This window comes from Podarcis bocagei (genome assembly GCF_964188305.1).
Source record: "Podarcis bocagei genome assembly, chromosome: 8".
NCBI classification, from domain to species: domain Eukaryota; kingdom Metazoa; phylum Chordata; class Lepidosauria; order Squamata; family Lacertidae; genus Podarcis; species Podarcis bocagei.
The window spans coordinates 2,863,720-2,879,384 of NC_138133.1; the positions used below are offsets into that span (position 1 = coordinate 2,863,720).

At 42.6% G+C, this 15,665-nt stretch overlaps 1 protein-coding gene across 8 annotated transcripts in view; it reads left to right on the plus strand.

Annotated features, from left to right (window-relative positions):
* RALGAPA2 (Ral GTPase activating protein catalytic subunit alpha 2) overlaps window positions 1-15,665 on the plus strand; it is a 200,169-nt gene that overhangs the window by 57,028 nt on the left and 127,476 nt on the right. For 6 of the 8 annotated variants that reach the window (XR_014011001.1, XM_081205947.1, XM_081205950.1 and 3 more), the window contains exons 17-19: window positions 939-1,079; window positions 3,626-3,793; window positions 15,127-15,221. Coding sequence is in view for 7 of the 8 variants with exons in the window: in XM_081205947.1 (XP_081062073.1) it covers window positions 939-1,079; window positions 3,626-3,793; window positions 15,127-15,221 (404 nt within the window). In the remaining variant the exon portion in view is untranslated. The remainder of the gene's footprint in view (window positions 1-938; window positions 1,080-3,625; window positions 3,794-15,126; window positions 15,222-15,665) is intronic. The other 2 variants (XM_081205949.1, XM_081205953.1) reach the window with 1 other exon arrangement.

Below are 15,665 nucleotides of genomic sequence, written 5' to 3' on the forward strand. Positions count from 1 at the left end.
CCACCCTAGGAAATGTTTTTGATTATTGTATTTTTTCTTGTCATTCAGATACTAAATGCAAATCTTCCTACCTGCACAAACCCTACTTCCCAAAGATGGAGAACAAAATTTTCCTATTACTGCTCTCCATTTGGAAAAAAACAAACTTTTTTTTGTTTTTGTGAATATAACTATTTTGAAACATAATGGGGGAAAATGGAAATTTTCATTAAGGTTTCAATTTTTAAGTTAGTTACTTTGCTATAAATCTTAGTTAAACTGGTAGACGTTCAGAGTAAATATAATTATTTACAGAGAATCTACAGAGTAAAATAGAAGTTCCAATAAGACAGACAGATCCATTTTGCCCTTCAATCATATTTATTGTGTATGTCCCGTCCCCCCCACTGGTGTGCATGTGCTGTCATCTTCCTACAGATATCCACATATTCTTAGGTGATGGTGTAGCCCATTTGCTCAAGAGTAACTGACCATGTGAGCACAGAATATGCTTCTGACAGTACCAACAGACAAATGAATCACATCGAAGACAATACTTCTTGCAAGTGAACGATTTTTGCAATTAGCCAACTTTAAAAAAAAGTCTAGAATAATTCAGGCTGTAGAACGACTGCAGAAAGTATCTTTTATATGCTCTAGCATTCATTCTGGTGAGAGGTTTAGTAAACTGTCTTTTTTTTAAAAAAAAAAAAGTAGCATCTTCACTAAACAATGTGCACTTTTGTGGATTACATTTTAATGAATTCCTTTTTCACTGTTAATTTACATTGATAGAAAATTAATGCCACGTGTACATGGGAATTCACATTTAAGAATTTTCTCAGTTCCCTCGCTCTTTTTCTTTAAATGCAATATTCTGCTAAGTAAAGTATCCTTCTAACTGAAGTATTGCATTACTGTTTTGAATTTACTTTTGTCACTTCATTTCTCCCTGGAAGCCAAGCGAAGTCAGTCCATCAGCAACTGCGCTCATCTCTGTGAGGCTTTGCCAGTCACGAAAAGCGTACCTCTACTCCTCCATACTGTCAGCTCTTTCTTACCTGGTCTCTCTTACACTTCTTACTCTCACACACTTTCAGGTATGCTTCTTTTCTCAGTATTCTGTATTCATGTTTTCCTGTGTCATACACACAGTATTCTCAACTATATTTCTATTATTGTATTTTGGTCAAAAATAGTAGTGTGTAATATCATAGTTCTACCCAAAATGCAAGTATCTGTCACCTAACGTTCCAAATTCTGTAGAGCAGGATTCCTTGTTAATTCCCCCTGGTTCCCCTATGCTTGAACAATCTCAACTGCACCAGTTCTGCTTTTAAGATGTGCATTATGATTTCATTCCCTCCACCTTCACGTTCATTTGGTGACATTTGTGTATTGACTGTGTGGGTGGATTTTCCAAGGGGGGAAAAGGTAAAGGTAAAGGGACCCCTGACAGTTAAGTCCAGTCATGGATGACTCTGGGGTTGTGGCGCTCATCTCGCTTTACTGGCCGAGGGAGCCAGCGTACAGCTTCTGGGTCATGTGGCCAGCATGACTAAGTCGCTTCTGGTGAAACCAAAGCAGCGCACGAAAATGCCGTTTACCTTCCCGCCGGAGCAGTACCTATTTATCTACTTGCACTTTTTGGCATGCTTTTGAACTGCTAGGTTGGCAGGAGCAGGGACCAGGCAACGGGAGCTCACCCCGTTGCGGGGATTTGAACCGCCGACCTTCTGATCAGCAAGCCCTAAGCTCAGTGGTTTAGACCACAGCGCCACCAAGGAAAACTGGTGTTCAAAGAAGTTCTTCTGTGTAATGAACTCTGCTGTCTCCACAATTTTAGCAAACCTAAGAATTTGACTTCTAATAAGTGTAAAAATCTATGACCCTGAAGTCTGTTGTATATTTAACCTCTTTAATTAAAATACACCTATACTTGCTATTGTGTGTGCCTCCATCATCATGTACAGTCATTTCCATATCTTAAGTCTTCATGACAGTTTTTTGTTGTTAGTTGTGTGGAGTTATGTTTTGCTTTGTAAGAATCCTAAAAATTAAGCTGACTTTCTAATCAGCTGAAACGTAAGTGTACTGGAGTTGTTGGAATTGCTGCATCTATGGCACTTCCTAAATCTGTTGATGGCAAAGTGGCAAACCAGTTTTGTAACTCAGGTCCTTCTTTAATATAGATTTGACAAAGATTTTTGTTTGATCACAGGCTATTGAATTTGAATATGTGAATGACAATGGGAATTACATTGAAAGGTTTTATGAAACTTGCAAAATTATAAAGTAGCATTCCCACAAGAGAAAAATGTTAACATAGCATAGCCTATTAGCATAGTTATCAGGCTGCTTGCCCAGTTAAAGAAAACACATACAAAGATGACAAAATAGTAAATTGAGGGAAGGTATCTTAGCTAAACTAGTATAATAAGAAAATAAAGGAAGAAGAAAATAAAAAAGTACTTTGTACTTACCATCATAAACCAGCAATACTAAAGGAAATGAAAACCTCCAAATTTGGGGAACTACCTTCTTTGGGATATATACATGTTAGGCCAAGGAAACATTTGCTACAGTTCCTGTTTGTTGTTGTTAATAGCCTCATACTCTAGAAATACGGATTTCCCCCCTGCATTCAAAATACATATGAGACAGAACACGGGGTTAAAGTGGGGTTCACAAATCAAATTGTGCCTTGAACCAGATGAATCCAAAACTTCATATTTCAATTTCAATCTATGCCACCATATCTTATGCTGATGCATTTTCTGAGACTCCAACACTTAAACTTCAAATAGCTAGATGAGATATCAAGCTGAAACATTGGGGTGAAACCATGCAGGTGGAAAGGAAAATATTTTAACATTCTGGACTCCTCTAATCATGCTTATATTTGGTAGAAATATCAGTGCATGTTAATGTGATTGAGCCACAGCAAAAGCGAAATAGCTTCTAGATATTATTTTTAAATAATATAATTATTATATTATATATATATGAATAATAATCCCTGAAAGTAATCTTTAAGTTACAAGTTTTACATTGCAGATCAGTGTTCTGCTTGGTTCTTTGCACCTCCCCATGAGATGAGCAACAGTAGGAGAATAAATGATGCAGGCTGAAGAAATGTATACAAATTTACTCAAAAAACATAATTTAAACAGGTTGCAGAATTCACTTTCTCAGCACGTTATTGAGAGTGCAGATTTTAAGAGACTGGGGGACTACCACAGAGTATACTCACTCAAAACACCCTGATTATTAAAGCAGTAAAGCAAAACTTAGGTTGTGAAAGACACTACACAACTCTGTTTTTCCACTATAAATAGGGAACTTGATTTGAAGGAAAGAAACAGCATCCAAATAGATGTGTTAACACTTTTCCTCATACCCTTTCTAGCCTTGAAATCACACCCCTTCCCATAATTTTAAGCAGAGGATTCCCAAATTAGCTAGGATTCCCAAATTCATGTTAAATCAGTCCCAATAGTTAACATTTTATTTTGTTTTCTCTGCTAATTAATAATGAGGTACAAATGTATTAATGATTTGAATGTCTCACAATGTTATTGATGCTATAGGCATGGGCATTTGTAATTGGCATATGACTGAAATAGTTTTGTACCAATATCTCCAGAAGCTGAAGAATATCAACAGTCAGAAAATGGAACAGGACTTGAATATCGCCAGCCAGAAAATATAGAAGGAACAGAATGTAATGGCACATTTTCAGACCAAGAACAATTAACTCGAAGTAGTAGCACCTCGGATATTAGAGACCAAAGTTATTCTGATGTTTTCCAAGGTAATTTAGAAGTAATAAGAACTGCCTCAGTGAGGAAGTTAGTTCTTGTTTTGGTTTGAAATGTTTTGTGCAACAATAGCAAGTGCTGTGTTCTCATAGCTCCATGAATATGTCACTATGCCTGTTGTATAATAGAATTCTTAAAAGGCAACAACTGTGATTTTTCACCACAATGTTCACTGTGTAAAAATATATCTTATAATGGTAACTTTGCAAGAAGATTAGTTTTAGTCTGTTACATTGCAACAATAGTGATCAACTGCTTTAGTATAGTCCAGTTTGTCTGTCTGTTTATACCCCATGATCACAAACTTGGAAGTAAACCCCACTGAATTCAGGAGGACTTGTCTGCACTTGCAGCCTTTGTTGGGGAGGGGGAGTACGCTCTCAATTTACAATGAATAAGCTGTGCAAGTTTCAGCAAATCATGCTATAGAGTTTATGAATCCCTTTAATCCCATGTTCAATAATTTTGGTGGTCCTATCATTTTAGGTAACTAGTGTACAAGACATGAGAGGAATACAAACAGGTTAAAGCCAAAAAAAATCTGAAACGTTTTAATATTAATGCAACAAATAATGTAATAATTTAGTTAATGTTGACTATTTGGTTTATAATTTAACTAGCGTCAGCTATGGTAAAGGGTAAAGGGGACCCCTGACCATTAGGTCCAGTCGTGGCCGACTCTGGGGTTGTGGTGCTCCTCTCACTTTATTGGCCAAGGGAGCCGGCGTACAGCTTCCGGGTCATGTGGCCAGCAGGACTAAGCCGCTTCTGGCGAACCAGAGCAGCTATGACTTTAAAACAATTTGCAAGTGTATTCCATATTTATTTTCCTTATTTACAAAAAAGTGAAAACATCATGCTTATTCCTTAATAGGCTGTTTTGTGGCACCCCTCCCTCCCCAGGGATGGATGGACCAGCCAGTTTCACATGTTCATTCATAACTCTGTTCCATCCTGTTTTTGCATTAATCTATTTTTTAACTCATTTCCAAGCACATTTTGTCTAGTTGTTGTTGTTGTTGTTTTATATACAGTGGTACCTCAGGTTACATACGCTTCAGGTTACAGACTCCGCTAACCCAGAAATAGTACCTTGGGTTAAGAACTTTGCTTCAGGATGAGAACAGAAATCGCGCAGTGGCAGCAGGAGGCCCCATTAGCTAAAGTGGTGCTTCAGGCTAAGAACAGTTTCAGGTTAAGAACGGACCTCCAGAACGAATTAAGTACTTAACCCAAGGTACCACTGTATATCCTGCCCATCTGGTTGGGTTTCCCCAGCCACTCTGCGTGGTTTACAGGATGTGTGTGTGCGTGTGTGTTTTAAAAAATACTTTGGTGCTTTTTGGAGCTGTGAGCTCTAATGTAAAATCTGGAGAAGCTTGAGGCCCAAATGGTGCGTTTATTTTCCCATCAGTGTATTAGTTTGGGAGAATAAAATTAAGGCAGAATAAAATGCTTTTGCATTCCTACTCGCTTCTAGCCCTCCCCCCACCAAAAAGCATTTCATTTAAGTATAGTTTACCTCCTCTTAATAATGTTGTATATGTAACCCAGACTTTTTATGAGAGGTTTGCTAAATAATGGATTGCAAGTGGGGCCTGCAGCAAAATGTTGCCCTTGTACCACATGAGTCTGTGGCTATAAGGAGAGGGGAGTCCGAAGATAGTGTTGGATAGGAGCAGTGGCGTAGCGTGGGTTGTCAGCACCCGGGGCAAGGCAAGTAATTTGCGCCCCCTAACCCGTGGATTTGCGCCCCCTAACCCTAACCCCCAGATGTTGCGCCCAGTACAGCCGCCCCCCCCCGCACCCCCTACGCTACGCCACTGCTAAGGGGACAAGGAACACGCGTGGGGTGGGTGGAGAAGGATGTGGCTAATAATGGAGGAGGGGGGGTCTAAGGGGAAAAGGAGCTCGCATGGGGTGGGTGGAGAAGGAGCTTTTCGGAGAGCTGAGCGGGGAGGGGGGAGGGAAAGAGCACTGTTGCTTTAAAGGAGCCAACCGGACAGCAGCCACTTACAGCAGTGTAAGCAGCTCCTTTCCACTCCCGCTTTGCTCCTTCTCTCCCTCTTTGCTGCTTTACACAGCTAATGGTGAATCCCCTGCAACCCAAGTCCTGCTCAGCGGATCAGCTGAGACGCTGGGAGAATTGTAATTTCCCCCTCTCCCTCATCCCGTGCCCTCCTGTCCCCAGCAGCCTTTTAAAAAACCTTTTTACTGGTTTTCACTGCGCTCGTGGCTCAGAGCCCTCCTGTGCCCTGCCGTCCCTCTGCAGCCTCATTGCTCCGTTTAGAGCGCACGGACCTTTGCTAGCTGAGGCTGCAGCAGCTGTTGCTGGCTACGCAGCGCTTTTTCCGGCTCGCTATGGCTCCCGTCTGTCCCTCCTCGCGTGTAAGCGGCTGCTGCCCGCTTTGCTGGCATGGCTCTCCTTCCCTCCCTCCTCCTCAGCTCCACCCCCTCCTCCTGGCTGTAAAGCAAGCATGAGTGCATTCGCTCTGTAACACGCACAGGCATTTTCCCTTCCTTTCTAGGAGCAAAAAAGTGTGTGTTTTGGAGCGAAAATTACGGTAATTCCCAGCAAGCAATTAGCAGGCTCGCTCCACCTCCTCCTCCTCCCGGCTTTGCTGCTGCTGCTGCTGCTGCGCGGCTCTTTTCCTCCACCGACGGCGCGCTGCGCCTTGGAGAGGTTCCCGCTTCCTCGAGGGGGGCCGGCCAAACGCGCCCCCCAAAATGTTGCGCCCGGTGCGGCCGGCACCCCTGGCACCCCCCACGCTACGCCACTGGATAGGAGTCCCAGAAGTAACTTGAGTCATATTCATGCACATTTTAAGAATAGTTTTTGAATCTTTCAAAGTACAACCAGTCTGCATGCAAGTCAAGGCAGCATGGAGATTTTGGATGCAACCAAATGTTTGGTTTGATGGAGGAGGAGGTCTGAGGGGACAAAATAAGCAGATTGACCTTTGCTGCAACCTGAGAGGTATGGGGGATTTTTGGCTGGGAATCAAAACTTGTCTCAGCTTCCCCTCTGGGCCACAACGTTAACTAACAGTGGAATATGTTGCAGTGCTAACCTGTTCACCTGTTCACTCCAACGTGCAGTCGGGATATACAAGTGAACTGCAGTGCAGGGTTGCTGCATATTATTCTCTCAACCCAACCTGCAATGTAATAATAATAATATTTTTTATTTATACCCCGCCCTCCGCAGCCACGGCCGGGCTCAGAGCGGCTTACAAGCAGTAATAAAAACAAGTTGAATGATTATAACTTAAAAATAAAATTAAAATACAACATTAAAATATTGAAACATTAAAATATTAAAATGTAGCCTCCTTGCAGGAGGAGAAGGAAAAGAAAAAAGAAAGAGAGGGAGGGAGGGAATCAAATTGGCTCCAAGCCAAAGGCCAGGCGGAACAACTCTGTCTTATAGGCCCTGCGGAAAGAAATCAGATCCTGCAGGGCCCTGGTCTCATGAGGCAGAGCGTTCCACCAGGCCAGAGCCAGAGTTGAAAACGCCCTGGCTCTGGTTGAAGCCAATCTAAGGAAGTTAGACCTCTAGGGTGTTGCTATTCATGGACCTTGAGGCTCTCCGTGGGGCATACAGGGAGAGGCGGTCCTGTAGGTACGAGGGTCCTAGGCCGTGAAGGGCTTTAAAGGTCAAAAGCAGCACCTTCAATCTGACCCTGTACTCCATCGGGAGCCAGTGCAGCTGGGTGAATATGCTCCCATGGCAGGGACCCTGTGAGGAGCCTCACTGCAGCATTCTGCACCCGCTGGAGTTTCTGGGACAGCTTCAAGGGCAGCCCCGCGTAGAGCGAATTACGGTAATCAAGCCTGGAGATGACCGTCGCAGGATTATGTAGGGATTAAAGCAATGGATAACATCACAAGATTGTTGGATTCTCTGAGCTTCAGCCCAGTCTCAATGTACAAGAGGTGCCCAATGGCACTAGACAACACAAAAGAGTTGTTGTAAATCATTTGAAGCTACATGACAATTTTGGATTTCTTCATTGATTGCTGTGGGCAGCTCTCTTTCATCCCTGAAAACATTTAAAAATAATGTAAACAAAGACTTGCAGAGGGTTAGACTAGATGGACTTCCAACTCTACAATTTTATGATTCTATGAAATATTATCCGATATAATGGATAATGATTGTCGAGAATCCAGCTCAACATCAGTAAGAAAATCAGGTCTGTGCGCGGCCCTTTCTTGTGAATTAACACAATCAGTGCAGAGTTCCAGCTTGGAGGAAATTGTGCTGTTTTGTTTATATAAGTAAAAAGAGCTGCTAGAGGTGGACACCACCAATCCTTATTGGCTTTAATAACATCTATGGAAATAAGATCGTCTCCGGGTGCCTTGCCCGCCTCAAATTGGCCTATAAGTGTTTCCACTTCAGAGCAGGTAACAGGATCCCACTCTGGCAAGGGGGCCAAATCTAACCTTCCTCCGCTGGGTGCGTGAGCTGCATATAAATCGGAGAAGAAGCTTTCCCAGGTGTCAGCTGAAATTTGAGGTTCTATCCTTGACAACGGTCTACCCAGGTATTTGGAAATTTGGTGCCAAAAGGAGGAGGGATTTCTATTTTCTGCAGCTTTTAGAAGGTTCTTCCAATCATTTCTTTCTGCCGCAAGCTTCTTTTCCTTTAATAGTGCTTTATACCTTCTCTTGAGGTTCATAAGGTGACTGCTAGGTGCGGGGTCATTTGATGCCCTATATGCCAAGAATTCGTTATATAGGTTGTTCTTGAAGAGTCTACATTCCTCGTCAAACCACTTTTTATGAGAGAAATGGTTACTATTCATTACCGGGGTCTTAGCCAACGAAGGTTTTAGCAGTTCTACTAAATTGTCATATATTGGCAGTGGCTCAACTGCCTGGATAAGGGAGTCCCTTGTCTCTTGCAGTTGGTCAGACCAAAGGAGTTCATTTATCCGTTGAGCCATATTGTCGGTCCATTTTAGGGCAGTGGGCCTCATCTGAAGCTGGTTATTTGTAATAGGCACACAGGAATAGGTAGCCAATTCTCCATCCAGGGTCAGAGAAAGTTCTAATGGAAAATGGTCACTTTCCAGCCTCGTTACCACCCTAAAGTTGGAAATTTTGGGAATTAGGTCTACTGATGTCCAAATAAAGTCTATGGTAGAGGCTCGGGAGCCTGACCAGAAAGTAAATTCGGCAGGGTAATCAGAACTGAGAGCTCCGTTTAAAAGGTGAAAATTAAGAGCCATCAAGGTTTGTCTACATTTAAAACCTGCATATGTAGCAACACTGTCTTTAAAATTCCTAGGTAAAAGGTCTGAGGTTAAAATGGGTAGTGAGGGATATTTATTATACTTGGCAAATAATGATTTATCAGAGTGAGACAATCGGCCATTGAAATCTCCTGCAACTAGGAAGGTGGCTTCAGGATATTTCTCTAGGAGAGTTTCAAGAGTCTGTTGAATTTCCCTCCATCTTTGGTCCACCAGGTTTTTCTTATAGATTGGGTGCAAATAAACATTAATCACCACAAACACTTCCTCCGCTGTTTGTAGCTTTACACCCAGCATGGATGACGACTGGATGTCGATTTGTTCCACCTGCAGGTTTAAGGCCAAGGAAACTAGGGTAGCCAACCCACCTTGTGGTCTGCCAGATGATAGTAAATTCTGTTGTGCATTCAGGTAGAAGCCCTTATACCCTGATAGGGAGAAGCCCTCACAAGCCCAGGTCTCTTGCAGCAAAAGAATATGACTGCCTTTTATGTAGGCGACAAAGGATGGATCCATCAGCTTAGGTTTAATGCCAGCTACATTCCAGGATAAGAAAGTAAGTAATCTCCTGGTCACCCCTTCGAGTCATGCTGGGCCTTGCGGAACCAGCACGGCAGAATCCACCTGGGAATGCATGCGGCGAGGGGGGACAATAGGCTGGAAGAAGGAAGTAATTGTAGCTTGCTTACCAGGCAATTTCCGAGCACCACTTACCGCAGCAGCAGCCATGGTTTGAGGCTTAATTATTGGTAGCTGCAGGGATGGATTCTGGTGCACAGGAGTATCACTTAACGACAGGTCCATAGACTCTACATTTAAAGTATGCTCTAAGATTGAGGGGGGTGGGCCTTTTGGATCTGCGGATGCTGTAGGGAACATGCAGTATAAGGCAGGTGGAAGGCATCCTTTTCGGTTTGCCTCCAAAAGAGCATCCAGTCTTGCCACAGCTTCCGAGTTTGACCAGAGGGTTGTCAAATCTTCCACTGTATCCTGCCCGGGCTTGACATCCCGAGGCCGTGTACAGCCAGGTTGCAGATCAAAGGTCGTTAAAGCAGGTACCACTTGGGCTTGTGTAGACTGATCTACAATTGGTGAGGAATTCATCTTATTTACATGAGCATGATCTTCTGAGTTACGGAGACAGAGTAGCAACTCGTCCAATCTGTCTGTTATCTCTGTCCGCTCCAGTTTTGGCAATTGGGAGAAGGATAGAAGTAACTCACGCTCTGTAGAATTCTCCAGATGTATAGCCTTTGTCAGAGGAGGCAGGGGGGCGTCAATCCAGCTGATTAGATCTGCGGCCAGGGGAGTTGGGGTCGTGGCAATTGGCGGACCCTCAGACTTATCTGCTTTCTTTTTGAACAAGCAGTTTGGTAAGAGGGGGCAGGTCTTGGTATTGGTAAAGACTCTTGTAGCAAGGATTCCATAGTTAATTAGAAGGCTTCTTGAGGACATAATAAGTGCAGGGAGCTTTTTGGTTTTAAAGGAGAGCAGCACTCTCTGCCTCTGAGGTTTGCTGCTAATATGATCAATATGCCTCAGGTCAATAGAGCTAGGGATTACCCTCAGAAGCTCCGCTAGGTGTCTCCTTATATCACTCTTATAATGCCAGTTTATTACCTTGCCTCTAAAGGGGCAAACCGTTAGGCAGATTTTGGTAGCTTGCAGCAGCAGTTTGTGAGGAGGTGCAGACTGTTGTTCCTTCTTATTTTGCTCACCTCGCTCACTTTTCTGATTGCCAGCAGCTTGAGGAATTATACAGGAGGTATGAGGTAAAACGGGTGCTCTGGGCAATAAGAAAATCAGTCAGAAATCAGTCTCACACCAAGATGACTTGAAGAAAAAGCTTTGGCTTCAACCGCAATGTTTATTGTGTGCAGTAAGAAATAAATCATCCTCTCTCCTCCAGCACTGCGCTTGCTCTGCCTGGTACTCAAAGGTACCAAATCAAAGGAATGTAACCTTGCTTTTGCCCACAGACAAAGAGAGTGTTATGCTACGTGAGCCAATCATTAGTCTAGCATGAGGTGTTCACGTGCTCATCATGCTCTTAGCAATATCTCGTGCTGTAAAATCACTCTGCAATAATAAGAACTCTGCTCATGCTCTTATGTACAAGCAATCATTTTCCCACATGCCCTCTTTTCTTGTTTATATTATAAGAGGAAATCTTAATCAGAATCATATATCTCATTACCTAAGCGTTTATATTTTGCAACATAAATTCCTCTTGTAACCCCTGTGGTGGGCCGTGGTCGAAACCACCATGCAATATATTGGGAAATCAAAAAAAAAAGCAAGCATTGAATACAAAACCATAATAAAACCAACAATACATGCAATTACAATCAATAATAAATTTCTTAACCATAATCCATTAAGTAACCAAGAAAATAACCAATCCCATGGATCAAAACCTTCAGGCGGATTCAAAGGATTATGGGTTATCATTTGTTCCATATAATCAATAGTAGTGGAGATATTGGTTGATTGATCAGTTATATACATACAACAATGAGAATGAATTAAGGCATAAATTCCACCTTTAGAGGCAAGGATTACATTTAAAGCATAAAAAGTTTATAAAGCAACTTCTCTCATTTCTGACTTTTTTTGTTTTTGTTAATTATTTTTAAAACAAAGATGATAGAATTAAAAACAAAGCTTCGGTCCAATTTGCCACAGAATAACCATAAATCAGATTGAAGCAAACATGTAGATTTACTGCTCTTTCTCATCCAGTCCAACCAAACATAAAAATCTCTACACGCAGCCTGTTGTTCATAAGTCATGTAAGTTGTGACATTATTAACTGAGACTTTTGGCCTATCACTCATAGTGGTAATAAAAAAAATAAGAAGATCCATTAACATACTCATAGGTCCAATTACAATATGGATAATGACCTAAAATTTTTTTGCTATTATGATTAAAACGAAAACAATAAGGCACTATTTTTACAAGCGATAAAAAAAAAACACAGGGAATAAACTTATGCGATTATCCTTCATATTATTGCTAATCTTATATGAAGCATTTACTGGAATGCTAGAATACCACCACCAAAAAAGGCTCAAAGCTTTTTAAAGTTTTTTTTTTTTAATCATTTTTCTCAGCAGCTAAAAAGCACTAGCCAAGCATATTTCGCTTCAAGCATATTCCGCTTGCTGTAACTAAAAAGATTGCAACAAGGTCGAGAACAGAGCCCATTGTCTTCTCAGGCCCTGTTAAAGAACCATATTGCAACTTGCTTTCTGTCCGGGAACCATGCCAAAGCACAAAAATGAAACAACTGGAACACACTGAAACCTCACCCCCTCCCTTGCCAAGAGTCCACAATAGTTCCAAGACAGCCCTCTGTACATGCTCAGGGGAACACATCATAAGGCAGGACTCCTGAGGGAGGAGAAAAAAAAATATGGGGGGTAAAATCCAAGTGATGCCAATAAGGATGAGAATGGTAAATTAGTCCAAAGGCTGTTTCCGAGCAACCTGCGTGGTATTTCGTGGCTCGATTATTGGCATGTAAAAACCATAATCCAGAAGAAGTCACACAACCATTTCTGCAGATACAGGAGCCCACTTGCTGTAAATAAGTCTGATGTATTGCTCCTTGTACTGCTGAGTCAAAAATCCAAGCCCAATGAAACGTGGTGACACAGAGGCAGTGTCCACAGTGAGATGTACCTTAGAAAATGGAGCCAAAGAAGGCGTGTGGGTGACATCCATTTGCCAAATTGCCAGGGGATGCAGGCCTCTAGGGTTGACTGCATCAAAAGAAATGACTGTGATCTTGTCTGCTGGATCCTTATGTCCTTTAAGGGCAGAAAATAGTGGAGACAAAGTGGAGGTGGGCAGGTCCAAATAACTCTTTATCCAATTCAGCTGTCCAAGAATTTGTTGTAAATCCACCAATTTAAGATGATCAGGGAACTGTAGTTGAGGCGTGACTGGAATGGCAGCAGATGCTGTCAGCTTGTGTCCCAGGTACGTAATGGGTAAAGTCCGCTGGATTTTTTCTTTAGCCACTGTCAAGCCAACAGGTTTTATCCTTTGCAGGATTTTGGGACACGGCGGAAGACAAGGCCGTGGCTAAAAGATGAGCTTTGTGCATCTCAGTGCCCACTGACTGGCAGGCTGTAAGGATATCAGCAATGGCTATATTTGATGTTGTCATCAAAGGGCACAGTGCTTGCTTATGGTTCTCATTTACATTAGTGAACGCAAGCTGGCGTACAGTCAGGTCTTGTGCTGCCAGGTCCTGAACTTGCCGCTTGAAGGTATTATACAAGCGATCAACAAATTGTCCATAGGGCTTTGCAAGGCCCTGTCTGACGCTTCCCAATAGGCCACCGTGCTCATTCCTGTCATCAGGGACAGAGGCCAGAGCCTCTTGAGCGGCAGCAGTGGTGGCTGCCCAATACATAGGATCAAGGGCCAACTGTTGGGCAATAGGAAGAAAATTGCCTCCTCCCGTCAGCCCATCGAGAACATCAGTTTGGGTCAGCATGACGGGGGCTGGGGGTGCAGGAGCAATCACAGGAAAGAGATTTGGAGTATCAGAATCAAAAGGCAGCAACGGAGCAGCAGTACAAAGAGTCTCTTCTTGGAGAGGAGTGGAAATGGGGGGTGCTGAATGCGAAGAATGCAGGGGAGGGACGACAGGAGCCTTTGGTAGGGCATATACAGCAGAAGAAGGCAATGCTGGATATAGCAATGGAAAGTCGGCAGGCAAAAAAACAGATGCAGCAGCCAAAAGGAGATTGGCTGGAGTCAAACTGGACATTGCTGTGTAAACTTCAGTCCAGGCATGTAAAACTCTGACATCAATCTGAGGATGGTTTTGGAAAAATTGTCCTATCTTTTCCCAGTCTTTTAAACTATAATTCCCATGCTGAGGAAACCAGGGACAGTGAATATCCAATGCTTCTATAAGAGACACGATATCAGCATCTGAGACAAGAAGGCTGTTGCTGGCCAAAAGAGATTTAAGGTCTTCAAAAAACTTTTTCTGTGGTGGAGAGAGAGACTGCCCCATAATGGCAAAAGAAAAGGGGGGGGGTTGGGAGCACTCACCAGGGATCCACTAGGTGGATGAACGACGCGTCTGCAGCCCTTGCCGGGCGAGATAAGTGCTGATAAGTCCTTAACGTAGTCCAGAATCACATACACGGGGTACCAAGGGAGCACTCACCGGGATCCATAGCGGATGAAAGACGCGTGGTGAGCGCTGAACGATGAGAAACAACGTGGAGTCCAAAGGTAGTCACACGGGGCACCAAATGTCGAGAATCCAGCTCAACATCAGTAAGAAAATCAGTCAGAAATCAGTCTCACACCAAGATGACTTGAAGAAAAAGCTTTGGCTTCAACCGCAATGTTTATTGTGTGCAGTAAGAAATAAATCATCCTCTCTCCTCCAGCACTGCGCTTGCTCTGCCTGGTACTCAAAGGTACCAAATCAAAGGAATGTAACCTTGCTTTTGCCCACAGACAAAGAGAGTGTTATGCTACGTGAGCCAATCATTAGTCTAGCATGAGGTGTTCACGTGCTCATCATGCTCTTAGCAATATCTCGTGCTGTAAAATCACTCTGCAATAATAAGAACTCTGCTCATGCTCTTATGTACAAGCAATCATTTTCCCACAAATGATGACAATGGCAAGGTTCTCGCCACCATTTTCTCTTTTTATCATCTCTCCTCCATTCCCAGCCCCTCAATTTCATTGCCCCTCCTACCCAAGCTTCTGTGCTGTCCCTCAATAGTTGGTCAGCATTCCATACCCACTGAGCATAGTTAATCCTCATTAGTCTGTTTTCATTACTCTCCCCCACCTCCATTAGGGTTTTCCACCCTAAATAGCTTTTTGTACTTAAGCAAACTTTGGATTGCCCGGGTATGCTAATATCTTGTGCATGAGGATTGAAATTAGTATAAAATAGTCTAAGTGCATAGCTGACACAATGGCTTGATTAGCGTGTCATATTTATTTGTTAACTGATAATCCCAATATTTGAATGAAGTATTTTTTAAAGAATTAAAATATTACTTTCCATTTCACAGTTAGAAAAACAGAAAGCTCACAGAACTTAACTTTGGATGCTGAATGTGTTCAAGGAACTGAGAGGTCCATGAACAAGGAAAGTACAGCCCAAGAAGTAAGTTTTAATGTGCATTAAAAAGTAAAGGTACAGTGGTGCCTCGCAAGACGAAATTAATTCGTTCCGCGAGTTTTGTCGTCTTGTGATTTTTTTCGTCTTGCGAAGCACGGTGTCGGGAAAGTTTTGGAAAAGCTTCAAAAATCACCAAAGTCTTTAAAAACCTCAAAAAAGGCTACCACACCGCGTTCTATGAGTTGCTCCTCGAAGTCAAGTCACAACTGTATTAACGGTGTTAAGAAAAAGGAAACAAACTTGCAAGACGTTTCCATCTTGTGAAGCAAGCCCATAGGGAAAATCGTCTTGCGAAGCAACTCAAAAAACCAAAAACCCTTTCGTCTAGTGAGTTTTTTGTCTTGCGAGGCATTCGTCTTGCAAGGTACCACTGTACCCCTGTTTGGGCCATAAGAAAAAATCCTTATTAGGGCAATGTCTTCATTAAGT